Source organism: Balaenoptera physalus (assembly GCF_965194825.1).
Source record: "Balaenoptera physalus genome assembly, chromosome: 13".
NCBI classification, from domain to species: Eukaryota; Metazoa; Chordata; class Mammalia; order Artiodactyla; family Balaenopteridae; genus Balaenoptera; species Balaenoptera physalus.
Window position 1 is genome coordinate 54,712,058 of NC_138892.1, and position 27,828 is coordinate 54,739,885.

General features: G+C 33.9%; 1 protein-coding gene across 7 annotated transcripts in view; it reads right to left on the reverse strand.

Moving 5' to 3' along the window:
• Positions 1-10,030: 10,030 nt before the first annotated feature.
• Positions 10,031-27,828, reverse strand: part of USP15 (ubiquitin specific peptidase 15) — a 119,928-nt gene continuing 102,130 nt past the window's right edge. For 5 of the 7 annotated variants that reach the window (XM_082422712.1, XM_082422710.1, XM_082422715.1 and 2 more), the window contains 11 exons: positions 24,710-24,793; positions 24,525-24,619; positions 24,236-24,427; positions 23,218-23,333; positions 22,763-23,035; positions 22,315-22,385; positions 21,855-21,970; positions 21,083-21,232; positions 18,942-19,045; positions 14,851-14,939; positions 10,031-11,522 (listed from right to left, as the gene is read on the reverse strand). In XM_082422712.1, coding sequence (XP_082278838.1) covers positions 11,340-11,522; positions 14,851-14,939; positions 18,942-19,045; positions 21,083-21,232; positions 21,855-21,970; positions 22,315-22,385; positions 22,763-23,035; positions 23,218-23,333; positions 24,236-24,427; positions 24,525-24,619; positions 24,710-24,793 — 1,473 coding nt within the window. In that variant the 3' untranslated portion in view covers positions 10,031-11,339. Of the gene's footprint in view, positions 11,523-14,850; positions 14,940-18,941; positions 19,046-21,082; positions 21,233-21,851; positions 21,987-22,314; positions 22,386-22,762; positions 23,036-23,217; positions 23,334-24,235; positions 24,428-24,524; positions 24,620-24,709; positions 24,794-27,828 lie in introns of those variants that run through there. The other 2 variants (XR_014252874.1, XM_082422714.1) reach the window with 2 other exon arrangements.

A 27,828-nucleotide genomic window follows, 5' to 3' on the forward strand; every position in this document is an offset into this window, starting at 1 on the left:
TGTCTCTTGGAAAAAGCATATGGTTGGATCTTTCTTTCTCTTGCCTTATTCAGAGTTTAGTCCATTACATTTAATTATTAATATGGTTGGATTTAAATCTACCATCATCCTTTGTTTACCATTTGTTCTTTCTTTGTTCCTTTTCCCTCCTTTTCTACCTTTACTTTTTTTGTGTGTCGGGGAGGGGTTGACATGAGTATTATTTATTATTACATTTTATCTGTTTTATTGGCTTTTAGTTATGCCTCTTGTTCTTTTTCTTTTTTTGTGTGGTTGCTCTAGGGTTTATAGTATACTTTTTTTTTTTAAGATTTTTTTTTGATGTGGACCATTTTTAAAGTCTTTATTGAATTTGTTACAATATTGCTTGTTTTATGTTTTGGTTTTTTGGCCACAAGGCATGTGGGATCTTAGCTCCCTGACCAGGGATGGAATCCACACCCCCTGCATTGGAAGGCGAAGCCTTAACCACTGGACTGCCAGGGAAGTCCCTATAGTATACATTCTTAATATATCATGATCTTTTGCATTCATATTATATTAATTCACATATAAGAACTTTATAACAGTATAATTTCACATAAACCCCACTCCTTTGTCTGATGTCATATATTTTATTCACACGTTACAAATCCCACAGTACATTTTCATTCATTTTGTTTTGAACAACCATTTGATTTTTATCTAAGAAAGAAAAAATTTTCTATTTATTTACATACTCTACTCACCATTTCCAGAGGTTTTATTCCTTCCTGTAGATCTGAAATTTCCATCTGGAAATTCTTTGAGCATTTCCCTAAACACTTCTGTATTATGGGTTACTGATGGACAAATTATTTTTAATCTGAAAATGTTTAATTTGCCTTCATTTTAGAAGGATATTTTCTTGTGTATTAATCCTAAATTTGACAGGTTTCCCTCCCCCTTCCCCCACCTTAGCACCTCAGAGATGCCATTCCATTTTCTCCTGGCCTTTGTTCTTTCTAATGAAATGTCAGCTGTCACATTATTTGCTAGTAATGTGACTTTTTTCCCCCATGGCTGCTTTTGAGAATTAATTTTTATCTTAGAATTTTATTAATTTGACTATTTAAGGGTATGGATGTGGTCTTCTTTTCTTCTTATCCTGCTTGGGGTATGCTGGCTTAAGTTGATATTTTTAGTCAAATTTGGGAAAACTTCAGCCATCTGTTTTCAATTATTTTTTTCTGCTTCATTCTTCTCCTGTTTGGTTCTCTCTCACAAGTCTTTGTGTCCCTGTTAACTTAGGGAAAAAAAAATCTCTATGCCTTATTTTGGATAATTTCTAGCCTTATTTTTAAGTTGTGTTCTGCATTAATCTCATCCAATTAATAGATTTTTGATTTCAGTTATTATATTTAGTTTTAATATTTACATTTGGTTATTTCTTATAGTTTTCATATATATTTCCTGAAATTCCCTATTTCTTACTCATTCTATCTTTTCCTGTGGATTCTTTAATGTATTTATTATAGTTATTTTGAAGTCCTTGTTTACCAATTCTAACATCTGGGTTATCTTTGGATCTGTTTCCATTTACCATGGGTTTACACTTCCTGTTTCTTTATATTTCTAGTAATTGTGAATGATACATGTTATTTTCTATTTTACGACATATGGAGGCAATGTAACAATATCAATGCCTCATCAAGGCAACTGAAATGAACATTTTAATGAATATCCTTGGAATGTATTTCTCATTTTTTTAATGATATACTAAATTTCATTGAATTATTTGGATCCTGAACTTTTTTCTCCAAGAACTTGGTTTTCCTATATTTGAAATTACATGAAGAAAACAACAACAACAACGTGACAGTTGTGGAAATATATCCACAAAATATTTACTATAGAATAACATCCCTGATCCTTGAAGTTAACAGTCTAGTTACAGGGAGTGTAGTCTATTACAGTTTTCCTATGGGTTTCCTATGGGCAGATTTACAGAGTCCAAGAAAATATACCTTAGGTAAAGACAGAGAAGACAAAACAGTAACCTTGATTTTAGGGGTGAATCCCAACATTACATTTTGAAAAACCAAACCAAGACTGCAGAATACGAGCAAACATCACAGTCTGAACAGATAAGCCATGCCCCTGGAAATCCAATGTAGCTGTGGAAACAGACAGCAGTAACAGAAGGATGATTAGGTAAAAATTCAAGTTTACCAGCTAAATACCAGCTACGTGTAAGGGTGGAAACAAATAGGCATTAAAAACTTGAAGTAAATAGAAGTGTCCCAGAATCTGGAAAGAGTATGTGGGTCCAGTGACAGGAGAGGGAGATATAGCTAGCATCTAAGACAAGGAGCTGTCTTCTCTCTGCCCTGGTTTTAGGTTGTCTCACATTTTGAGGGCAGGCTGTTAGGACTCACTGAACTCTGAAGCTAAATTCTGTATTTGCTAATAATTGTAGTATGAAAGTGGTTTCCAGAGTTACACCAATTTCGCTAGCACCAAAGAAAACACCTGGTCTTAGCACGACTCATTGTGAGCCTCACACATATTAAAATTACACAAATACTTCTGTACTACTTATTTCTAGAATATGTGTCAATTAGACGGTTTGCCATGTGTTTCAAAAAGCAGATTTTGAACAAGCTAAGCAATTTAATTTTCCTTCTGGGTCTATCATTGAGGGTTTAAAAATCTTGTTAATGGATTGTGTACAAGTAATTCCGGTTGGGCTATTTTATTTTTACACAATCACAATTGGTGTCATTATATAGTTCATCTTTTGTGTGCCATTTTTAAGAAAAGTGGGAAGATCCAGGATGTTCCCAGTCTACCTAGTTGTTTAAAGGGAATTTTGAGGGATCTGTCCAAGAAAATACTTTTATAGCTTAAACCACCCACGAAAGAAAAAAACCACAGAAAATCTCTCCTTTCCAATCAAACTTGACTATCTTCTCTTTCCTTAACATTTGGATCCTTTTGTTTTCAAAATTAATTTACCCTGTTGGGAAACTGAGTCTTAACCCTTAGCCATAAACAAGACTCTTTTTTGCCTCAAAAGTGAGGTTGTTTTTTTTTTTTCCCCCCACATTACTTCTTGTTTAATTTTTATTTCTTATCGGAGTAAAATTGAAAAAGTGAGGTCTTTTTAAAATGGGAATTCAAGTCTGAAAACTATGGACTGTTTCACTTCCCAAATTAGTAATTTGTACACGTATCTTTGTATATTCCAACCAAATACTATACAGTATCTTTACTATTTCAATGTGCTTGAGGGTGATTTAGGGACTTCTATTTTGGGACAGCAGTAACAACTCATCCAGGCTTATTAATACTATACAAATTGTGGGCTCTCATGGGGATGGGGTCTCAAGGCAGTGTTTGTTTAAACATAGTACCACTATACAGGTTGCTTGGAAGCAATCAGTAGGTAAACTCTCATTAGTATTTAGTAACTCTGAGACCCTTCTCAGAAGATGCATGAAGACAAACTTGGTGACTACACTGTTGGTCAATGCAGAGGCAAAAAGGATCTAGATCTAACTTTTGATAGTTAATTCTCCTGGAAAACCCTGGACTCAAGAAAAATGGACAATCTTAAGGGAAACTAGACTTCAGAATGTTGTATATGTGATACTAGATAAGGAGGCTATTAGCCTAGTCACAGAATGGTTACTTTGCCATGGAAACCAGACAAAAACTGGGTTGGAAGACAGATTTCTTTGCAATAAAAATGTCTTTAGAAAATGTAAATGAAATGTTGCTATTCTTTACATTTAATCTTGAATATTCTAAATTCCATAAATAATACTGAATTTATTATTCTTAATAATACTGAATTTAGAATGTTACTGTATTTTAAACATATCTCTTTTTAATGCACATTCATAAGGTAGATTTACTTTGAAAGCTTTAAAAATACTTACTCAGTAATACATCAGGGATAAAACAAAATCACAGTAATACAGTGATGCTTCAGATATTGAGGCAAATCCTTCATTTAATAATTATCACATTAGGAACACATACTATACCCAACACCATCTTAGCATCTATGAACAAGACTCTTCCATCAGATTAATTCAGTCTAATGGGGGATGAGAGATATGCATAGCCCAAGGTGACAACTGATGTGTCAGGAAGAGCAAGCCAGTGTATGTTGGGACTGGTCCTGAAGAATGTGTGTAGGAGTTTGCCTGGTAGGAGATAAGGCAGACCATTAAACAGAATAGTATGTGGGAAAGCCCAGAGTTGTCAAATTGTACATGTTTGAGGGGAGGTGAGGAGTTGGATAAGGGCTAGTTCTCAATCTTTTCCCTCAAGCACCAGTTGAACAGGCAATCTGGGTGGAATAATTGTTACCCTATTCTTTGTTCTCTTGCTGAAGAAAGCTTATTGGAACTTGAGTGTGAATGATATTGAATAATGATAATTAGTCTCATTTGTAAAGAGAGAACAATCATTCCCACACTTGGGTGTACTTCTTTGTTAGTAATAATACCTGCTGCGTTCTTCATAATGATCAGGACACAATTTATACCTCACCATTATTCTAAAAGGTATGGTAATACTCAGTGCCAGGAGTGAATGGCTTAGGTAGATGGGGAGTTTGGTTTCCTCACAAATAACTATTAGTAGCCCTCTACCACAAGTAAACTGTACATTCCAAGAAAAACCATGTGCTTGCTGAGCAAACATGCAGTTTTAAGAGTCTCACACTTCCTTCTACTCAGACTGTTCACCCCAAGCCCTCCTAGATGGAAATTCTGGAGCTGCTCTAGTTTGCAAATTGGGAGTCAGAGAGGTAACAAGACTTACAGAAAAGTGGTAGGCCCAGAACTCAGGGGGTTAAAGTCCTAAGCCTATGTTCTGAACCACTCTTTTATTCATGGAGGGTTTGGAGGAGGACTTTAAGCTGAAGAGAGGAATAGAATCTGACTTTTACTACTTATATCCCAACAATAAAAGTCATAACCTCTGGAGTTTGGATTTTACTTCACTCAAATGATTTTAGATACTGATTAATAAAATTGGGAAGAAAAGACAACATAATCCATGACTGCTGAAGGCAGAGAAAAGGGTTTTAAGTGTAAAATGTTTAGTTACGCTCATAAATAGCTTTAAAAAACAAATCTGTTAGTATGTAACTGGATTCTAGTATCCGTGATGAAATTTTAATTTTCAAGCTTACCATCACATTAAGACTTCTGCTCCAAGTCTTTTAGAGGAGCTAGGAGAACATCTTAAAAAAAAAATGAAAAAACAAATATTAATTTGATCCATCCTACTGGTTATTCTTCTGCTAAAAATATATATACTTAACAATAACTTTAAAAGCTGAATTTGAGCCTTCAATTGAAGAAGTCTTTCATCAGCAATGATACAAGCACTCTAGTTGTCCATAATAGGAAATATGCCTTATTTTGCAAAACCTCGAAGTTTATACCTCTATATCCATTAACTCTTAATCCTCGCAAGAAACTGGTATCATTTTATGGTTTAGAAAACTAAAATTCAGAAGCCAATGACTTAAGAGCTAGCTGTGGGGAAACGGTTTTAAATACAGAATGTTTCTACCCTATCTCACTGTCTCCCAACAAACATCCTACCCAAGTATTCGTGATTATTGATGTTTACTGTTTGAATTTGCAATATTACAACTCATACAATAGATACATGGCACAAAATTGAATGAAATTGTTTTATAAATCGAGGAGTTTTATCTTACTAAAGTCACTCAATATGAGTCCTACAGGAATAAAAAATGTACTATCAATAATTTCTCCATATTTACAATTTATTTTTTGGTTTTCTTAAGTGAGGGCAATTCTAAAATAATTCATATATGCTTGGAGGTTGCTCTGTCTTAAGTAGTTTTCAGGACACTGATAATTCACTACAGGAGTTAGGGAGCTCAGGGGATGAACAATGATCTGGACGTCTTGAACTTCTTTGGGAAATGACTTAAAAGGTCATGATGTGATTAATTCTGACGAACTCAAGAGAATTTTAAAATTGCCCACTTCATATAATCAAAAGATTGTTTTCAGTATAGAGAAAATGAAATACTTTCACTACTTATAGGGAGACCTCAAGGTCAGAAGAAAAGCAGGCCAGATGAAAGAGTGAAGGCACACATGTAAGGCCAGACTAAGAAGAACACTTTAATACATGAGTCTAAACTATTCAAAACCTAGCATACCTAACAATCAATGAACAGAGGAGGAATAAGGAGTTACAATGCCTGTTAACCTACAATATTCTTTCATAAAGTTTAAAAGAAAAACAAAATAAGTTTTAATGAGAAACTTCGGTTTGAGATATTACAGAGTTTAAGAATCCTGAAAGATTTTAACTAAGAATTAAAAAGCAAGGTGATACTTAAGGTTTAAAACAGTCTGGGAAATGTAAAGAATTTGTCATTACTGAGAAAAATGTAAGAATACACATTATGGGAAAAGACTGCTGGGATGTTTCCGTATTTATTGTTTTACTTTTATGTACGTAGATTTAACTCCAGCTAGCAATGCATTTGAAGGTCACAGCAAATAAAACTATTTTTTTGTTTCATCAAACTATATAGAAGTACAAGTTCCTAATATGAGGGAAAACTTTGAGCAAAATGAGCACCAACTTCAACCATAATTTTCTACAGTAGAACATAGTTAATTACCAAAACAATTTAAACATTTAAAATATTTGATTTTGTGCATATTGAAAATGTGCAGTCTTATTTTTACAGCATTTCCATTTAAAAGAACAACTTCCAAAGAGATAGCTGTATTTTTAGCTGCTTTGTATAATCATACGTAATAGGCATTTCTAGAAAAAAAATGACATCAAAACCCATTTGACTGATTTTTCTCTCTGTCCTTTGAGACTCTAGTCCACAATATTTTGTCAACTCTTGATTTTCCCTGAATGGTTTATCCATAACCCAGAGTCTTTTCCCTTTCACTATCCTGGCAATTTCCAGGCTTCCAAAGATAGAGCTGGTTATAATTAGACCATGGTATGATGTAGTGTATGTTTCCCAATGCATATATTTGCCAAAAATAATTTTTGTACTGTCTGTTTTATATTATGCATTTAAAAATTTTTACCCCATCATTAGTGCAAATAAGGCCTGATCAATATTTGAATTTTTACTATGTACGTTTTACATGTATATTTTATCTTCCCGATTCTGATATTTAAAAACCTATTCTATGCTGATTAAAAACCTGAATATACCTAATCCAGTTTTAAATGAAAGTGTCATCTGAGCTATTTTGAAATTCTTTTGCTTTAATATATGGTAAATATGAATTAAACACAGGAAAAAATATATAGAATTGAAATGCCCCCCAACCTAGAATAATGCTTATAAGAAAAATTATACATGTTTCTCATTAAAAAACTCTGATAATGAAACAATAGACTATATAGCTCTACAACTTAATATATGTCAGCAAGAATATAAATACACTCTCCTTCCCCCTTTCTCTATCCTCTGGCACTTAAAAAAAAGTATTTGTGAGTTATCAACATAGTTACCTTTTCAAGAGAAGCTGTTTCAAATAAAAATTTAAAAAATCACTTTATTGTAGAGCAAAAAATATGACCAAAGATTTCCACTATTCTTCTTTGGCTTCAGAAATAAAATTTATTTTCCTTTCCTTCTCACTCCTCTGAGATTTTAAAGACTTTTGGTTCCTTCCCCTTGTATACAAGAATTCTCCACATTTCTACCTTAAAAACTAAACTGGAGAGAATGTACTCATCTATACTGCACAAGCAAAGATCAGAAGCATAGCTACAAGTAGGGAGGATGGGAAGCAGGCAGTAATGAAACGTACTGTCTGTAAAGTACTTAAAGATAATAAAACAGACTAAAAGTTGGCTTACTTTTTGTTATCACCATGTACCAGTGATAGGGTCAGAGACAGTACATTCTTCTCTGGGGTGAAAGGTTCCTACTGGCATGCCCCCTCCCCGCCCCCCCGCTTCATAAGCCACTGAAGGAGACTCTACTCATTTTATCTCATAGTCTCCTGGTTTATTTCTCATAAGATGCCCTCACGTCAATGAAATTAGTTGATGAACAAGCACTGTCCTTATACTGTATCAATGGCTTTGACACTTAACTAATTTTCTTCATGCCCAAACCACTGTTTCGTGTGGCTTTATATCTACCTGCCAGAAAAGCAAGGACAAATATAGGACTACTAAAAGAATACAGATTATAAGAGAAAGCAAGATATTTAAAGAAAACATTAGGCTGCAGCTTTTTCATATAGATTAATTAAAACTAAATCATAGGTGAAGAAAAAAAGTCCTGAAAATCAGGGTTGCATTTGGGGAAATGTAAAGAAGGGCACAGTTGAGTTAGATGAACAAGGAAAAAAATGCCACATTTAAAATGTAATTAAAATTGTAATAAATGTATGTAAGTTGAACAAAGTTAGTTTTAAAAGGGAATGGTTAGTCAGTGTTCCAGCTGGTATTTTTCTTATTCAGTACTCAAATATTCACCTGAAGTTACTTTTGGGAGCAAAGTTATTAGACTTCAAGATGACTTTGTATTCAGACTGAAAAAGTCAGTAATGAGTATACCATATAGCTTACAAAGCACCTTCTCATAAAATGCATTATCTTGTTTGAGCTCCAAACAATCCTGTGAGTCAGACACTATAACTAGTGGGAAGCAGCACATGTACCTGAGGATAGAATATTGGCCACCACATAGTATCTACCACATAGCAATTGCGTGAACTTGGGAATATTGGCTGCTTTGTACCTTGGTTTCTCCGTATGAAAAATGGGGATGATGAATGTTCCTACCTCGTAGCTATTGTGGAATTATATGAGGTAATACACGTAACACTTTAATATAGTACCTGGTCCATGAAAGTGCTCAATAAATGCTCCTATTATTATTTTACAGGCGAAGAAACAGACCAGGAGAGATTAAATTCAAAGTCATGTGATTACTAAGTAGCAAAGCTAGAAGCAGAATTCTAGACTGGATATATTCCTACTACCCTGTACTACCTATGAATATCTACTTTTAATTAGAGTATGGATTAGCCTTTGCACTATTTTTACAGTTTATTTTTTGCAGCTGAAAATGCCATTTGAGTTTGACAAATTCAATGGTATTATTAACATCATCTTCTTTTCTTTCAGTGGGAATATACGTTAATCACAGGAAGAACGAATGGTCTCTATGGACAACTAGGGTAGAGACTGCTATCTAGAGCTAGAAAAAATTTTGTCTTTTCTTTAAACCTCAGAAAAATGGAAATAAAGTTTGCTAGTTGGTAGGTAGCAGAAAGACTGCAAACTCTGTGAGCACAGGGATATTTGTTTACTGCTAAATCTCAAGACTCTAGATTAGTAGGTATACAAACAAACATTTGCTCAATGACTAAATATTTAAACTGAAAAAGTCAACTTTAAAACATGTCCTTAACAGTAGGATTTACTTAGCTATGACATGCTTTCCTTTCTATTTTTAACTGTGTAACTAAAAAGTCTACGGTCACCTACCATAAAATAGAGGATTTTTATTAAAAGATTCAGAGTAAGAAATAAAAGACTAAATAAGGCCTTGAATAGCTTTATTGAAATCTGTATAAATAAACATGCACATTTCAAATGTAAACTCAAGTGAACTCAAGTGCAGACAAAATTTTAACCTCTGTCATGCAGGAGGTTAGTTTACATTAAAAAAAAAAAAAAAGAAAGAAAAAAAAGAAAAGAAAAGAAGAGAAAAAAGGAAAAACCCAAAGCAGCTTTAAAAATACCAGGATGAAAAACCAGCTTTAATATCACGGTATAAAGCAAAGCCATGATCAACATACCTCATTTATCCTGGTCAAATGCATTTCTCTTTCACTTTTAAATGCTAACATAAATAAATAATTTACCAAAATGTGCACTCACAGAGTGAACTTTTATTTACAATACACAATTTATAATCTATTGTATTTGATTAGTTCAAGTGAAGAACATTATACTTTTTGCTTTAATAACAGTGGGACACAAAGCAATTTCTCAGGTAGTCGATATGTGAAATGTGCCCCAGCATTTATTTTCTATTAAAGGCAGTATTGTATGCCAACTGACAATACATTCTTTCAACTAGATCAAAGGGAAAAAGCAGCAAATGAAAAATGTTTCAAATGTTCACACATATTTTTGGCATCCTGGATCCTTGAATGTGGTGAACTAAAATAAAATTCAAGGTTTGTATACTTTATATACTGTACAGGTTCTGACTCTGGAACATGCAAATGCCAATTCTCTTGTAACAAGTTACCTTCTGAGAAAAGCTGTAAGGCTATGGTGAATTCCATCAGGAACACACAAAGAAAGTTAACAGACCTACCTGTAAAGCCAATTGTCCATTAGTGATTTAAAGGCCAGTATATGAAAAAAAATTCTCATCTAAGCTTGATGTAATTATTACTATGGATACAGAATACTATTAAGTTTGTCCTCATATTACAATACTTGGGAGAGCTAAAAGTTGCCAAATTACCAAAAAATGGGGTAGAGAAAAACAGACAGCCAAAATTTTAATTTTGGACCAACACCAGATTAAAGATATGCATTTTAAAGTAAGTCAAAAAGAATTTGAATATCTAAGGAATAGATCCCAAGAGCAGTAAAAAATACTTACATTTAACTGAAAAGTGACTTTCGATGAAGTGTGAAATCTAGAACCTGTTTCCACAGTAGTAATAAGATGAACATAACATTCTGGATTTTTTATGATACTACAAAAGGAAATAACTTTTTCAAGATTATTTCTTGTACCATGATTTGGTTTTATAACAGGCCCACATTGACTACCAGGTAAAGATTTGAAAATTTGGTTTTCCAAGAATACTACTGCAGTATTTATGCCACATGGATACCGCAGCTAAATATCATAGTAGTATATGTGGCAGCTTAATGCACATGAATTAGATTATCCAAAAACTAAGTTCAGCCATAGTTTTCTTGCATTATTATTTGAGCAAAATAAATGACCAACATCCACAAATTTAACGTTTGTCATCAATTAACTCACATCCAAAAAATTAAAGAAAACATAATTCATCAAAACAGCAGCAAACTTAAAAGGGATTTATTTGTGATTTCCTATATATATTTAGCTTGTAAATACAAGACTGTAAATGTATTAAGAGACAATTTCTGTTAAAGTTTTCATTGTGTTTCACTTCAAGTACTGCACAAGTTAAAATCTGATAAAGGATTTACATTCAGTTATCTGAAACTCCCCATCTCAGACTTTTGTTTAATGTGGTGGGTAACTTCATCATTTTGATACCACCAGCAGGAAAGTCTCTCTTTTATGGCTTCTAGGACTTTCATTAGTTAGTGTGCATACAGTTTTCGTTTTCTATATCATTGTCATTATCATTGCTATCTTCATCACTTTCTAATGGGATGCCTGTGGCAGCTGAAGCACCTTTAGTTTCTCGGTCAAGAGGAAAAAAGCCAGTTCCACTGAAAGTGTCTTGCCTCTGGTAGAAGAGTACATATGCTGCTTTGGACTGTTAAAACAAAAAAAAAGAATGTTAAAATGGTTATGATTCTTAAAGGTTACATTAAATACAGTATGAATTTTTAGCTGGTAACCAATTTTGGTGACAGGACATAAATCAAGAAAACCACACACGGTCAAATGGGGGTTACTAAAATTGAGTAAATATAAGATGACTTCTATATATAAAGGAAGAATGGTCATTGGATTTAACATTTTTATTCTCTTCTAAGTTAGCTGGATAGATAAATAAATCCAACTGTATCACAGATTAACCTAGTTACTCTAAAATGAAATAGAATTCTATGCTTTCTTCCCTCCTGTCTCTAAGGAAAAGGTAAGCTTCTTTCTAATAGTAATAACTTCATTCTGTATTTGCTCTAGATTCTAACTTTTCTTACCATCTTAAGGATATTGCTCCATCAATCATCACTGTGTATCTTTAATGAGTCCTTATCTACTGGACTTTTGGGCATAAAAAATACTTAAGCCGTTTCCCATCAAAAATCCCTCTCCATTGTACCTCTTCTTCTAGCTGCCATATACCTCTTCCTCTTCCTCACAGCCAGGCTGGAGACAGAAAATCTAATATTCATCATTCACTCTCACGTACACTCCTCAATTCAATGTGACTGCCGCAACCATTCCAATGAAATGGCTTTCACTAGGCTCAAAAACCTCCTATTAACAAATTAAATGGATGCCTTTTTTAGCCAATCTTTCTGTAGCATTTAATGCTTTACTACTCCTCTTTCCTGCATTAAAGCATTTTTGGCTTCTGTTACACCACTTTTCCTTAGATCTTCCATCTCTACAGTTTCTTCTACTTTTCTGTGGGCTCTTTAAATCCTGACCTTCAAAAAAAATCATGTTCTGTCCTCAGCCTACTGCTCTTTCTCAATCTGTATCTTCCCATAGGTGACTCATTCGAACCTATGGTTTTAACTGCTACCTAAGACAGACAATTCAGATTTATAACTGAAGCCAGTTCTCACCCTTGAGTTAACTCACCCTAGTCCTATTAGTCCAATTTCCTAATGGAAATTTCCACATAGCTATTATACATGTATCTCAAACTTCACAGCAAATTTTCTTCCTATGTTTACTATCTTAGTGAATGTTGAAGAGTCATCTTCATCTTCTCCCTCTCTACATCTTTATATCTAATCTTAATCAAGTTCTATTATTTCTATCCATTAAGTAGCTCACAAATCCATTCTCCCCTTGCCTATATACTTACTACCACTACTTTAAATTTAGAAGCTCTTGTTGCTTAACTTACATGACAGCCTCCTTTCCTCTGGAGACAATAATGACCTTTCTGCTTCTTTACTCAGTGCCCTCCAACCTGTCTTCTAAAGTGTTCTTAAGACATGTTAAGATGCAAATTTAATAATGTTCTTCTATTACTTAACAACCATCCAATACTTCTTACAAACTTTAAGAAAAGGTCTAAACAACGAAAAATGTCATCTTTCTTGATCTGAGTGCTAGGTTTAGCCCAAGCCTAATTTCTGCTCCATATCCCCAACAAGAGAGTCTTTCCTTTCAGTAATACCAAATTATTTGCTGTTCCCCTAAATGCTATATTCTGTCATGCCTCCTTGCTTTTGTAGGTACTGTTCTTTTTGCCTAGAATACCTTTGCATCTTTTGTCTAATTTACCACTATTTGTACCTGCAACTCAGGTCAAACACCACTTTCTCTATGCAAACTTCCCTGCACTGGCCCTGTCTCCTTAAACCCCAAATCAGTTGAGACAGATGCCTCCAAACTATACAGCCAAGATATTTAATAGTAATTATCATATACAATTGCCAATTCACTTCTCATCACCTTTAGATTGTAAGCCTCTTGAAATCACAGATAGCTGTCTTTTAACCTTGTTTAGAATAAAGTGCTATATATAGAAGGTACTCAAGTACTTGTTGACTAAATGAAGAACTGTCATTGTTAAAATGTAAGGTAACATCAAATTCACTTACTGTATATAAACAAGATATATTATTTATTTGAAAGCAAGATTAGGGCAGTGTTGTCAAATAGACTTTGAAGGACAATGTAGGCAACTTCAGGATGTTTTGGTTGGTAGATTAAAAAGGAGAACAGAATTGAAAAATGAGGGATATGATATGAAATTAGAAGTCTAAATATAAACTGAAAATGTAGTTAACTTAGGCATATACACATTTTAAAAAATATTAAAATATTAAGAGTTCAAAAGTCTTTTTGTTCTTTGTTACAGCTGTAGGGAGATAAGCAACGGTACACAATTTAATATATAAATATATATAAATTATATACACATATATAAAAATATGAAACATCTACAGAGAAACAATTCAAAATAATTTCATATCTGTTCATCCAATGACCAATTAAAACTATGCCAGTAATTGGGCTCAGAAGTTTATTAATTTATTAAATTGAACAATTTTAGTTGAAGACTTTTAAAGCATTATAAACTAAAAAAGTAAAAAACTAGTCTCTGCCCTCACGGAATATATAATTTGAACCAGGAAATAAAGTAAAGCAGTCAGTGGTCCCCAACATCACCAGAAAACCTCTGTAAAGGAAATATCATTACATGAGCAAATACCTTAATTCTCATACTTTGTAATACTGTCATCAACAAGTAAAATTTACAGAAAGGCAAAATTTATAGAATAAAAAATTCTTATTAAGCAATTCTTAGTTTTCTTCTTAGAACATACTAGTCATCTGTTCATCAATCAATATCTGATAATAAAAATGTGCTCTGATGGGAAACAAAACAAATGCCAATATTTTGGCTCCAGCTGTGGCTGATAAACTGATGCAAGTGTGAGTAGATGTAACTTCCTAATTTTTCTACTATTCAGAAAACATCAAAGTAACAAATACACAGGGTTAATTTTTTAAAAATCTGTAATTTGTTTTATATAACTATATCATTTTGAGTTTGCATATGTAATTGTCATAAAGGAGAAGACTTTAAAAATCTGAGGTATGGTAAGGCCCTTAAAGAAGTGTTTTTTTTTTTTCTATTTTAGCATTCTGACTTTAAGCAGTCAATGTCTAGAATGTCTGAGCCTATTTTTCCGGGGAAAATGTAATATTTTCATTAGAAAACTCCAGTTTTCATGTTGAAAACCAGAAAAATTTTCATGTTTCAACTTATGCTTCTGTTAGTGGGCAAATTTAGTAGACAGATTTCCACTTAGAGGACAATTTTAAGTTTCTTTAAATCAGAGCAAGTCTCTCACCTATTAGAATTGCTAGAATATAGACTATAGTGTTCCATGGGCCCCTTTTAAACAGTAGATTCCTTGATTTTCAGGAATAAAAGACACACTTACCACAATCTGGTCTTCAGATGCAGTTGAGACACTACTGTCATCAAAGTAGTACCATTTTCCATCATCTTTATTTTTTGCGAAAGCAGTATCTAATGAAAAAATATAATCGCTTCTGTGACTTAAATGAGCTGTGGTTTCCTGCGAGGGAACCCTCAAAACTTTAAAACCATTTAATATAGGGAATACCTATTAAAATTACATGATAATCATCTATATAAGGCCTATCTATCATGTATTTAAGTGATTCCAATGATTAAAGGTTTTTAGAGTAATTTCCTATAATCTAGAAGCCTATGATACTTTCATATAAGTTAAAATATGTGACTTTTTCCATCCCAGGGACAAACAGGACAGATTTATTACTTTTTAATTCACAGAATAACAGTGCTAATGACAATAACTGGTGATTAACATTTATGTAGTGCTTCTGGTGTATCAGGCACAGGGCTATGCACTTTACATGTATTATCTCGTAAAGAAGGTACTATCATTACTATTCTTCTGATTTTAGAGATGGGGAAAGGGAGGCATCAAGAGAAGTTTAATTTGTCCAACAGTATAGTGGTTAGGTAGCAGAGTTAAGATTTAAACTCAGGCCTGTTTCTGATTCCAAAGTTTGAATATTTAACCAAAATTTAAATTTTCTATGACTAATATTTCTCCAACAATATTATCTCATTGATTTGTAGAGGTTTTTACACCAGAATCTTTTCCAGTCTTTAATAAAGTACAGAACAAAGGAAAGGTAAAAAACGATCAATTGATCTGCACAAATTTTAAAGATCTGCTTCATCTTTAAGTTAAAAAAAAAAAGCCCACTGCTCTCATCCATACTTTGTATAAACTATCCAGTAACTGAGGAAACAAAGTTGCAAAATGTACTCAAAACAATTATTTGCTGTCATAGCTTCTAAAAGTGACCTTACAGGCTTTGTCTTCTAAATAGTTCTACCCCTCTTAAAATTATTGTTCTTCTGGGTGGAGCCCGTTATGGGTTATAAATTTGTCAATCTGAAATCAAGACCACCACACTCCCAAATTTAAAGAAACATATTTTCAGACCAGTAAGTCTGAAAATAAAAAGATAAGATTTAACAATAATATAAATTTATAAGAGACAAATCTAACAAAAAGGCACACAGAGTTTGCAAATGAAATCATGGTATCAAAAGAAAGCTAAATTAATATTTGTAATTCTGAGAAAAAGACAAAATGAAAAATGAATGTCAAATTCTGGTAAAAGGAACAATAGAGAAAGAAGAGCTACCCATTTTAAACATAAATGCAACTAATAATGCAAAAGAATTAATAAAACTGTTAGAAGAAACAGATAAATCAACACTTTAGTAGGAGTCCTGACAAATTCCTCTCAGAAAAAGAATGAACATCAAAAATAACCAGAGGGCTTCCCTGGTGGCGCAGTGGTTGAGAATCTGCCTGCCAATGCAGGGGACACGGGTTCGAGCCCTGGTCTGGGAAGGTCCCACATGCCGCGGAGCAACTAGGCCCATGAGCCACAATTACTGAGCCTGCGCGTCTGGAGCCTGTGCTCCGCAACAAGAGAGGTCGCGACAGTGAGAGGCCCGCGCACCGTGATGAAGAGTGGACCCCGCTTGCCACAACTAGAGAAAGCCCTCGCACAGAAACGAAGACCCAACACAGCCATAAATAAATAAATAAATAAATAAATAAAATTAAAAACCAAAAAAACAAACAAAAAAACCAGAGATAGTAATGATTCGAATACAACTGATCAGATTAACTGTAACGGAAATATAGAACTTTATGTTTGAATGGGGAATATGTATGCTTTTCAAGTACACAAACATTTAAGGAACAGACCATATATTAAGCCACATGGAAGCCTTAATAAACTCCTAGGATTAATATAATATAGACAATGCCCCTAAATGCTATGAAATAAAATTAAAATTAAGAAAAAAAGGAGAGTTTTATAAAACCATATATTTGAAAAAGCATATGATGAGATAATCTTGGGATAATCAGAAAATTATAAAGGAAACTAAAAACATATATAGAATTGAAAGACAATGAATACTATATTTCAATATTTATGGAATAGTGATAAAGGAATATTTAAAGGGAAATTTACAGCTTTAATTATAGCCTTCAATAGAGGGAGAAAAAAGGAAAACAAAAAGTTAATAAGCATTCAACACAAGAAGCTGGAAAAAGAGAAACAGAGCAAACCCAAATTAACAAGAAGAAAAATATACCACAGGGAAGAGAAGAAATCAATGAGATAGAATACATACATGTATAACAATAAGAAAAATGTAATAAAATAGAAAGCTAATTCTTTGACAAGACAGAAAAGAACAAAAAAGGGACAAAAATACAGCACAAGAGTATTACAAACAACTACTCTCAAATATATTGGAAAACATACATTTTTAGAAAAATGGAGAATGCCAAAATGTACACATTTTGGAAAAAGAAAACTGAATATACTTCAATAAGCATGACATAAATAGAAAAATTTAGACTGTAAAGCCCAGGTAGTTTTACAGGTGAATTCTACTAGACTTTCATGAATAGTTAATTCCTATATTGTACTAGCTGCCCCAGGAAACAGAAAAAGAGTAAAGTATCCCAGCCTGTTTCATTAGGCTAGACTGTAATCTTGATTCCAAAGTAAGAACAATATAAAAAAATTACAGTATCATTTCACTTATGAATTAAATTTTAACAATCCTAAATAAAATCAGCTAACCAAATCCAACTGGGTATATTAAAAAATACTTCAAGACTAGGATTTATCCCAGAATGCAATGCTGATTCAACAGAAAAACCTATCAATTGGAGAGCACAGACTGGTATAACCGTCCTGGAGAGCCATCTCACAGTACTTTACTCTATAACCCAGCAATCTTACATCTGGGTATGTAGCTCAATGAAATTCTCACGTAGGAGACCATAAACAATGTTTATTGCTCTTGTGGTGGTAGAAAGTTAAAGGCAATTTGGATGTCCACCATGAAGCGAATACAGAAATAAATTATGGTAGATATATAAATCATGAGTGGTTAGAAGCAATGAATTAAATTGACACAAAGTAATATGGAGACGTCTTAAGTGTCAAGAGAGAAAAGTAAGATCCACAGCAGAGTAACAACTATGTAAATTAACAATGATGCACGATTCATGAGCGCTCATACATCTAACAAGTTAGAAACGGAAGGGGAAGGAGAATGGGGAAGGACAGAAGCTCTGAATGGACCAGTGATTTCCTGTGCTTTGAACTGTGGAGCATGATTAACTCAATCCTCTACTCTTGATGTTAAAAAAAAAAAGGTTCAAAAGCTGATTCATTCATTAATCAATATCTATTGAATGACTACTATATGTAAGACACATCTCACATTTTCCCTTTAAGAAGTAATAAATAGGGGCTTCCCTGGTGGCGCAGTGGTTGAGAATCTGCCTGCCAATGCAGGGGACACGGGTTCAAGCCCTGGTCTTGGAAGATCCCACATGCCGCGGAGCAACTAGGCCCGTGAGCCACAATTACTGAGCCTGCAAGTCTGGAGCCTGTGCTCCGCAACAAGAGAGGCCGCGATAATGAGAGGCCCGCCCACCGCGATAAAGAGTGGCCCCCACTTGCCGCAACTAGAGAAAGCCCTCGCACAGAAACGAAGACCCAACACAGCCACAAATAAATAAATAAAAATTAAAAAAAAAAAAGTAATAAATATCTTAAGGAAAAAGGTCTGGAGTTATCAAACACCATGATTTTAGTAAAAAGGTAAACTATTGGGGCTTCCCTCGTGGCACAGTGGTTGAGAATCTGCCTGCCAATGCAGGGGACGAGTTTGAGCCCTGGTCTGGGAAGATCCCACATGCCGCGGAGCAACTAGGCCCGTGAGCCACAACTACTGAGCCTGCGCATCTGGAGCCTGTGCTCCGCAACAAGAGAGGCCGCGACAGTGAGAGGCCCGCGCACTGTGATGAAGAGTGGCCCCCGCTCGCCGCAACTAGAGAAAGCCCTCGCACAGAAACGAAGACCCAACACAGCCAAAAATAAATAAAAAAAAAAAAAAAAAAAAAAAAAAGGTAAACTATCAACTTACAGTGTCCTCCTCCCATCCCTCCATAGTGGTTGGAAACAGCAATCAAATTATAGCGGCAAGGACCTGCATTTGGATTAATTAGGAATTCCGACATATCCAAATCACTGTTTAAAAAAGAGATCAAGTTAGTTTTATGTTTTCCCTAAATGTAATGAATTCTACTCTCTTTTGTCAGTGTTGTTTGACTCTCATTTAAATGTATTCCCATCTATCTATGTATCTATCTATCTCACTAAAGAAATTACGAAGAGCCAAATAACTTTATAAAACAAATTATATAAATACCCTTGAGATTTGAATGTTTTGGCAAAAATTTTCTTAGGGATTGAGAATTTAAAAATTCTCCAATGATTGTTGTTATTCAGATTAATGTTTTCATGCTAATACATTTCTCTCTTAGTATATGAGGAAATACAGACATCACCATTTACCATCTGGGTTCTTTTATTTTTTAAAGTCATTTTCAGAAATGATTTATTTAAGGAAGAATAAAGGGACAGTGAAAAACAACTTTCTTAGAAATTTTATCATAATTTAAATATAAGTATATATTTAAATATAACCCCAATATCTATTCTATATTTTTCAGGTTTTGATGACCTCTGTAACCTAAATGGGTAACATTCTCTGAAATACAACCAACTGTTTATATAATCTAGCATGTATGAAACTGGAATATGACCATTTTATAGCTTATCATTATTTCTGGTTATTCTTCTTATATTTACATAATTAAAAAGCAATTATGATTCTAAATTTCGAATACATCTCTAAAAGGTTCTAGCTTATCATTACTTTTGTTCATCTTGTACTCACATTTTCAAAATGCTGTATTCTTGAAAACTTTGATGGCTCATAATTTTGTTTTGTTAAAGAGAAAATTAGCATTTTTTGTTCTATAATTGCAAAACGTTTTCAATTTTAAATTTATAAACACCAATTAGAATAAGCAAGCCAAAGAATGTTTTCAATATTACATCACCTATTTCCTTCTAATCACCTCTGCATGCACACACACCTGCCTTCAGTATTTGTTTACTTACTAACTGTATTAAGTAAATTTGGTGCACAAATATCATGAAATATGAAAGAATACTACCAATTTTTTTTTAGCGAAATGGGAAAGTAGCATGTTCTTGTCACAAGATAGCGTGTGATAAAGTCCTTCCTGTACTCCATGAATGAAGATACACTATTCCCTTTTTGTCCTTCTGAATTCTCAATTATGTTTAGTGAAAGCTTAAAAGAAAAACAAAAAAGGCTACCAAGATGCTGTCTCCAGACTTCTACAAATAGGATGTCATACTCTGGATGCTGCAATAGGAAAGCTGAAGGATAACAATAGGGATGACTTATTACACTACTGCATCATCCTCCTTCTAAGTAATTCCGTTATTCTGTTTTCACATTAGTCTTTTTAAAAAAGCATTTAGAAATAATTGAGGATTAATGATGAAATAAGTCCTGGGAAAAAGAAAATCACTAAGATCCCATGAAGTATCTTAGATTTATAAACAGGGCCAGTGAACTCATAAGATAATGTAACACAGAACGAGTCTTACTCTGTTTTTATTAAAAAATATATTTTCTCTTTGTTCTTTGAAAGATCTCTTAAGAAGGAATAAAAATTGTTACCGATCCACACAAACTGTCAGAAGTACCCAAAAATACACTCAAAAACTGAGATTGGATGCTAAAAAACAAAACAAATGAGCAAATATAACAAAACAGAAACAGACTCACAGATACAGAGAACAAATGGGTGGTTGCCAGAGGGAAGAAGGTGGGGGGATGGGTGAAAAAGGTGAAGGGGATTAAGAGGTACAAACTACCAGTTATAAAATAAGTCAAAGGACTTAGTATATAGCACAGAAAATATAGTCAGTAGTATTATAATAATTTTGTATGCTGTGTAAAAACAGCATAAACATCAAAACATCAAATCACTATGTATAAAAGTATAAAAACATCAAATCACTATGCTGTACACATGAAACCAATATAATATTTAAAGTCAACTACATGTAAAAGTAAATAGACCCAAAAAAAAAAAAAAACCCTAAAATTTGGGTGCAAAGTTACCTAATGTCTAAAAAACAGCTAGAGGTGCCCAATGTTTATGAAGCACAATCAGAACTTACTTGATAGGAAAATCAACTAAGGTATCCAACTTGTCTCTCATGTATCGACTGTAAGAAAATCGCTTGAGGTGTACCACAAGTACTGGAGGCAGGGACCATAAATCTAATTTCTTTGTGGCTTGCTGATGTTCTTTACAATTTGGACAATACCTAAAAAAAAAGAGAAATATTTAAAGCTTGTTAGAGATAATGTTAGAGGTACTATTAGGTAATGCCTAATATATAACAGTAGGAACTTCTATTATTATTTTTATCATCAATACATTTTCCAAATAGATTTAACTATTAAAAATGAATATGTAAATAAGTATTCAAAGAAATAATGAGGGCTAGATTATTTACATTACAGTATGCTAAAAAGATATGGATGTATTATAAAACTGTGCTGAGATACAGGCATTAGAAAAATCTCAAAACTTCTGAACTCTAATGGAATTAGTAATACCACAAAACATACTGTGATTTTCCTAAAAAAGCTTCTCTTGAAATAGCTGCACAGCTAAAAGTTCTTGGGAAAATGTAACTAAAATTAATTATTCACAGTAAAATGGCTATTATGGAAAATATAGTAACAAAATTAAAGCTTAACATTATAATAATACTTTTAAAGACATTTTCATCCCTCTTAATACATTATTAGCATATAAAGAAATGCTTATTGTTAAAAATATCAAAGGGAATTAAATATCACTTTTTCAATTTGATGTACCACATACCTCAGTATAAATCCTTAAAAAATAATTAGAAACAATTATTTAATTTTGTCTCTTACCAGGGATCTTCAGCACCCAGCTTTTCTTTTGTTGTAAAAAGCTCAATGCAATCTTTTAATTTCACAAAGGGTTTTTTAGGAGGTTTGTATTCCACACTTTCATGTTTTTCAAAATCCTAAAGAGAAGTATTTCTTGAGTTAAGAAAACAAATGAAACAAAACTCATTTTAGTGATACCATATTACTATGAATAGTAATGAAAAACTCCTAAATGTTCTCAAAAAAATCAAAGCTTATTTCAGCTGAGATTTACACTACACTTCTAGTAATTCCTGTATACACACCTATATGGACAACCAGGAGGTTTAAACAGAAAGCAGTTTCAAAACCAACAAGCCTTTTCTCTTTTAGCACATAACCAATTTTTTACTGCAAAATAAACAGTTGGTAGAAGCAAAAGAGTGTAACAAAACAGTGTGATCAACAGGGACAGATAAAGAAGGAACGATTGATGACTTACCTCAGCAGCATTTTCATCAAAATATCTTTTTTTCAAATCAGGATCCCAATCCAAAGCAAGAAAAGATCTTTCTAAGGTGGAAAACATATTTCTTCTTTAAGATTTAATATGCCTTAATGTTAAAAACTAATATATTTTAATGTTAAGATATATACCAGAATAAACAAATAGCAGTCTCTTCTACTTGCACTAGGTGATCAGGGTAAATAGCTGTTTCCAAGCCATTAAGATATTTTAGAGCTAAAAAAAACTTAAGCATAAGTCCAACCTTCATTTAATAAACACCGACATGTGTTTTAGTATACTTAGAAATGAAGGCTTTTCATTTAAAAATGTAGATAGATACATAAATGTTATTTTTCATGATAGTGTTGAATTTCATGGTTTCACCTAAAAAAAGTAACATGCGCTCAAGTTTAGTGTTTAAGCCATTTTCCACAATACTTACCATCTAGCCTAAGCTGCCTATCATCAAATCTTATATGCCTGGTATCATCTTTGATGTAGTTGATATCAGTATTGCCTAAGTTGTTGAACTGGAATGTAAACAATCGTTTTTTGTGTCCCATGAGTTGACCTTTGCAAGTTTCCTCAGTACATAATCCATTTTCAGAATCATTATCTCCTCCAACTGAATCTTCAGACTGACTGTTTTCATTCTCAGAGGGAAGTTCTTGATCCTGGCTGGATTCATCATCTGGCTCATCTGTTTCCATTTCACCTAAAATTAGATATTAGAAATCTTTAAATAAACCCAATGTTACACTTAAAACTTATTAATACCAACACTATTTTTCCCAGGCTTGCAAATATTGTTTAGTTCCTTAATCCCCATCCTCTTAATTTTTCTCTGCAGCAATAACCCAAGTGAAAAGTTTTTACAATTTAATAGGGAAGTCTTACTTGGTGAGCCTTCTTCATGTATGCCATTTGGGCCATTCCCATTAATATTTTGGTCCTTACAGCAGTGTAGGGATCCTTCGGTTTCTTCAGTGTCAGTAGATATTTTGACATATCGGCTTAAATAAAATCAGAAATCAAACAAGTTCAGTTCTATAAAGGCAAAAACTTAAATAAAAGTTTTTCATTCTTTCAATAAAACAAAACCTCTAAATACAATTAACAGTGGTCATTAATGGATTCAATGATAAATTCAAACTCAAGATATGATACCGTAATCATTTGTGTTTGGCTGTCTTTATAAAAATAAGTTAATTTGTTACTTCTAGGGTTTTAACATCTTTCTTTTATACGTTAAAAGTTTGTGGCAAATAATTTCTTGACACAAAATTATTTTATAAAGATCCTCATTTAGATGATATATATCATTGCTAAGACCACTTATAGTTTATAATGTCATCTTTATGTATGGTTTATGGGACTACAATACTAAAATAGGTATGCAAGAAAGAAAACTAAATATGTCAGCTATAAAGGATAAAAGAAAGGGAGCAAATGGCATTCTTGATTACGTTATAATTCAAATCAAGGTTTTAGGAAAACAAAAAGGTGTTGCCTTGCAAAAGGATCAACCATGAAAGTTTATCCTTTTAAATAAAAATATTTATTAGTATGAGTTCTTGTTATCAGTATGAGCACTGTGTATAAAGAAATGAAGCATATGACATTTGTTATGATTTCAGAGTGCAAACATGATAAATTCCTATTTTCTTCCAACTGTAAACTTTTGGTGTAAAACAACTAAAAGAATTTATGCTTCCTGGGTTTAAAATTACCTCAGTAATGTGGTTTACATGATCAAGAAACTGGATTAAACTATAATGTGATTTCTTACATTGCTACCCATCTAAACAAAGGTGAAATAATACAGACAACTAATTATATTCTGATAGTACCTTGCATGTTTACTTTTAGCTATTTAATATTTTATTTTGTTAATGTAGAATTGTTTGGCACTTACCACATTCTCACAAGCAGAAGATTATAGAGTTTATCTTCAGTGTTGTTTCGTGGTACAGCCATAAGAAAAGGCTGACCAAAAAGTGAAGAACCAGTATGGTGGGTGTAACTTGAGTGTCTAAATTTTTCTCTCAGGCAAACAGGAATAATCACATGCTCTGTGTCTTCTGTTCTATTGATGTTAATCTCAAACCTACAAGAATAAAAGTGACTATAAACTCTGAAAATTTTATGATATTTCTTTTCAATTTTTCCTCAAGTAATATTTGCACAATAGATTTCATACTTACACATAAATATCATCCCGTTCCATAATACTACTAAGGTTTTCATCCATTGCGAATATTCTGTGAAATCTATGATTGTATATATCAGTAACTATCATCTAAAAGGAAATAAATTTCTATTAAGCTGGTTTTACAACACTGAAAAACTAAACTCCAACTTACATACTTTAAACCCAGAAACATCCTACCTTATCTGCAGGTACTCCTGACAAAGCAGACAACGCTGTACAAAGATCAAGTATGTTTCCAATTTTGGGGACAACCACTTTGTACTAAAAAACAAAAAAAATTATAATACATTTATTACTTTGGAAAATATTCACTAGATGAGATGGACCTTTTGGTTGCTTCCTCACATTCACGGTGGCATCTGGCTCACCGTGTCTCGCTCCAATCTTGGCATCATTCTGGGTGACAAAATCCACATGGATGGTTTATCTTATTGTTCCCTGACTCCTCAATTCAAAGACCTACACTTGCATTCAACTGTAGTTCACTTCTTGGATCTTGCCATCTACTGCACCACCTCTGACATCTTAAACTCTTAACTGTTTAATCACTATTTACTTTTCCTGGAAACTCATTCTTTCCTATTCTTGGCTTGCACTGAGATATCTAGTCCTTCTAATTCTCAATTTTCTCCTAGTTTATCAGCTCCCTACTATCTCCATGCCCTTCCACCCCCATGATGCATCCCTTCAACCACTCATTGCAAAAACTTTAATTACTTTATTATTCAGTTTTATTCTTGCTATACTTTCTCAGAGTTGTTTAGATTGCTGGAGTAAACTGCTCAACTTCAGAGACTGGTGTACTACAGCCTCACAGTGCTCAATCTCAACGGATCCTTCAACACCAGCCAGAAATTCTTCTGTGTAGCCTTTATTCACTTATTCTCTTATTTTTCTCAATAACTATTTAAAATCTTCACCATTTCTTAGGCTTTTAATTTTACCACTTTTCTCCTCACTATCAGCAGAATACCTGTTTCACTGAGAAAAATATAGGCTACTGGATAGGAAAATCTCCAACTTACTGTTCCCCCTACAAACTTGAGTCTAAGGTCCTTTTCTCTGTCTCTTTTGACACAAGGAAAGAGAATCAGGTGTTACTCTTCCCATTCAAGGCTAACCCTGGCATCTATCCTTTTCTGCCTCCTCTAGAACAGGGGTCCCCAACCCCCGGGCCGCAGACAGTACTGTTCTGTAGTCTGTTAGGAACTGGGTCGCACAGCAGGAGGTGAGCGGCAGGCGAGCGAGCGAAGCTTCCTCTGCCGCTCCCCATGGCTCCCCATCACTCCCCATCGCTTGCATTACCGCCTGAACCATCCCCCCACCCCCACCCCTGCCTCCATTCCGTGGAAAAACTGTCTTCCACGAAACCAGTCCCTGGTGCTAAAAAGGCTGGGGACTGCTGCTCTAGAACATAAACCCAGCAATTATCCTTTATTTCATTTTATCTTGACTCTTATAAAAGCACTGAACTGTATACAAGTCTCAAAAAACAAAACAGTCTCTCACTGTTTTCTAATAATTTTCCACTAATTATCTCCCTTTCTCCTCTGCTTTATAAATAACCTTGTTAAAAGTAATGTCTACACTGACTATCGTAACTTCTTTATCTCTCATTCACCTATTTATCCACTCCTGGCTTTTGCCTTCACCTCTTTATTTAACCTGTTACCAAGGCTGTCAATACTATCATTTAACCAAATCTTTATCAGTCCTTACTTTATTGAACTCTCTGCAGCATTACTGCTGACGACTGCCTCCTTCAAAATTTTCCTCTCCCTATGACACTACACTTCTTATTCTTTAATGTCCTGGTCACACCTTCTTTTGAGTAAAGAACTACCCTCTAGCATTATCCTTCAGAGTTTTATCCTCAGCCTTCTTGATTCTATATGCTTTCCTTAGACTAGGTGACAATATATCCCAGTTTGCTTTGGTGAGTCCTAGATTAGCCTGCTGTCCTGGTATAATTATTAATATGGCCCTTTTTATTTTTAAAACAGTTCTGATTTAGATGATCATTTGGGTGATCTCATCCTTCTAAGACATTCACTACCATCTTCACAGAGCTAACCACCCAATTTATATCTCAAGCACAGACCTCTCTCCTCTAGTCTACATACATAAAGTCAAGGCCTATTGATATCTCTCCTAAATTTTCCTCATGAATCTCAACTTGTCCAATACTAAACACAGATTTAGGTCATGTTAGGTGAACACATCCAATCCTAAAATAGGTTTCTTCTTAAACCATTCTTCCTATATCTCCCATTAAAACAAATAGTACCATTCTCTCCTCAGTTTTCCAATTCAATAAACTTGAATACTCTTAATACATTTTCAACTCCTATATTCAACTGGTTCTTCTATCTGACTGCCATCCTGACACTTAGTTTAAGAGTTCAAGCCCTTGTCCTCTGTCATTGCATCACTGCAAAAACCTCCGACCTGGTCTTAGTACATCTGATCTAAGCCCCTCCAATCCAATCTTTGCACTAGCCAGAGTGTTCTTTCTGAAATACAAATCTGACCACACAATCTCTTTATACTTAATACATTTTAATGGCTCCCTTAGTCTTTTAGGATGAAGTCCAAACTTCCTATGAAAGCATCAAGGTTCTTTGTGATCTAGCTTCTGCTTACCGTATTATCTACTTGTAGTTTCCAGAAGTGGGCCACATTCTCTTTTGCCTTCAGCCCTTTGTACGTGTCACTCTCTTGTTCTATAATACTTTATTCCCAATTTTCATGTGATTAAATTTAAAACCTAATCATCCTTCAGGATTCAGCAAAGGCATCATCACCAGTTTGGGTAGGTTATTCCTTCTGTATATCCCTACAGCACCCTGTCAGAGCACTTTTCACACTGTACGAAAAGCTTCTTGAGAACAAGGACTAGGAACACCCTTGTACTTCCAGCATCTTGCACAGTATGTGAGTCCAATACATAACACATGTTCAACACAATTACCAATAAACTTCCATGACTCAAATCAACTTCAGTGATGGGAAAACTCATCAAGTGGGCTAAGCTAGCTAATTACCTTTCCCTCTAGAGCTGGTTAAAGCACAGTGTTAATGAGGTGATCATTTTGGATTTGAGTTGTTACTGTCTCCAAGAGGAAAAAAAAATCCCAATTCCTCTGTGCTGATCATGGCTCTAACCTCCACAAATTTATGCTTCTGGTCACCAAGTGAGAAAAGAGGTAAATTCGTGAAATTCACATTGCTGGAAAAATAATTTAAAACCCAAATTACAGAAGACCATTCAACACATACTTTCCAGGTTAACGTGC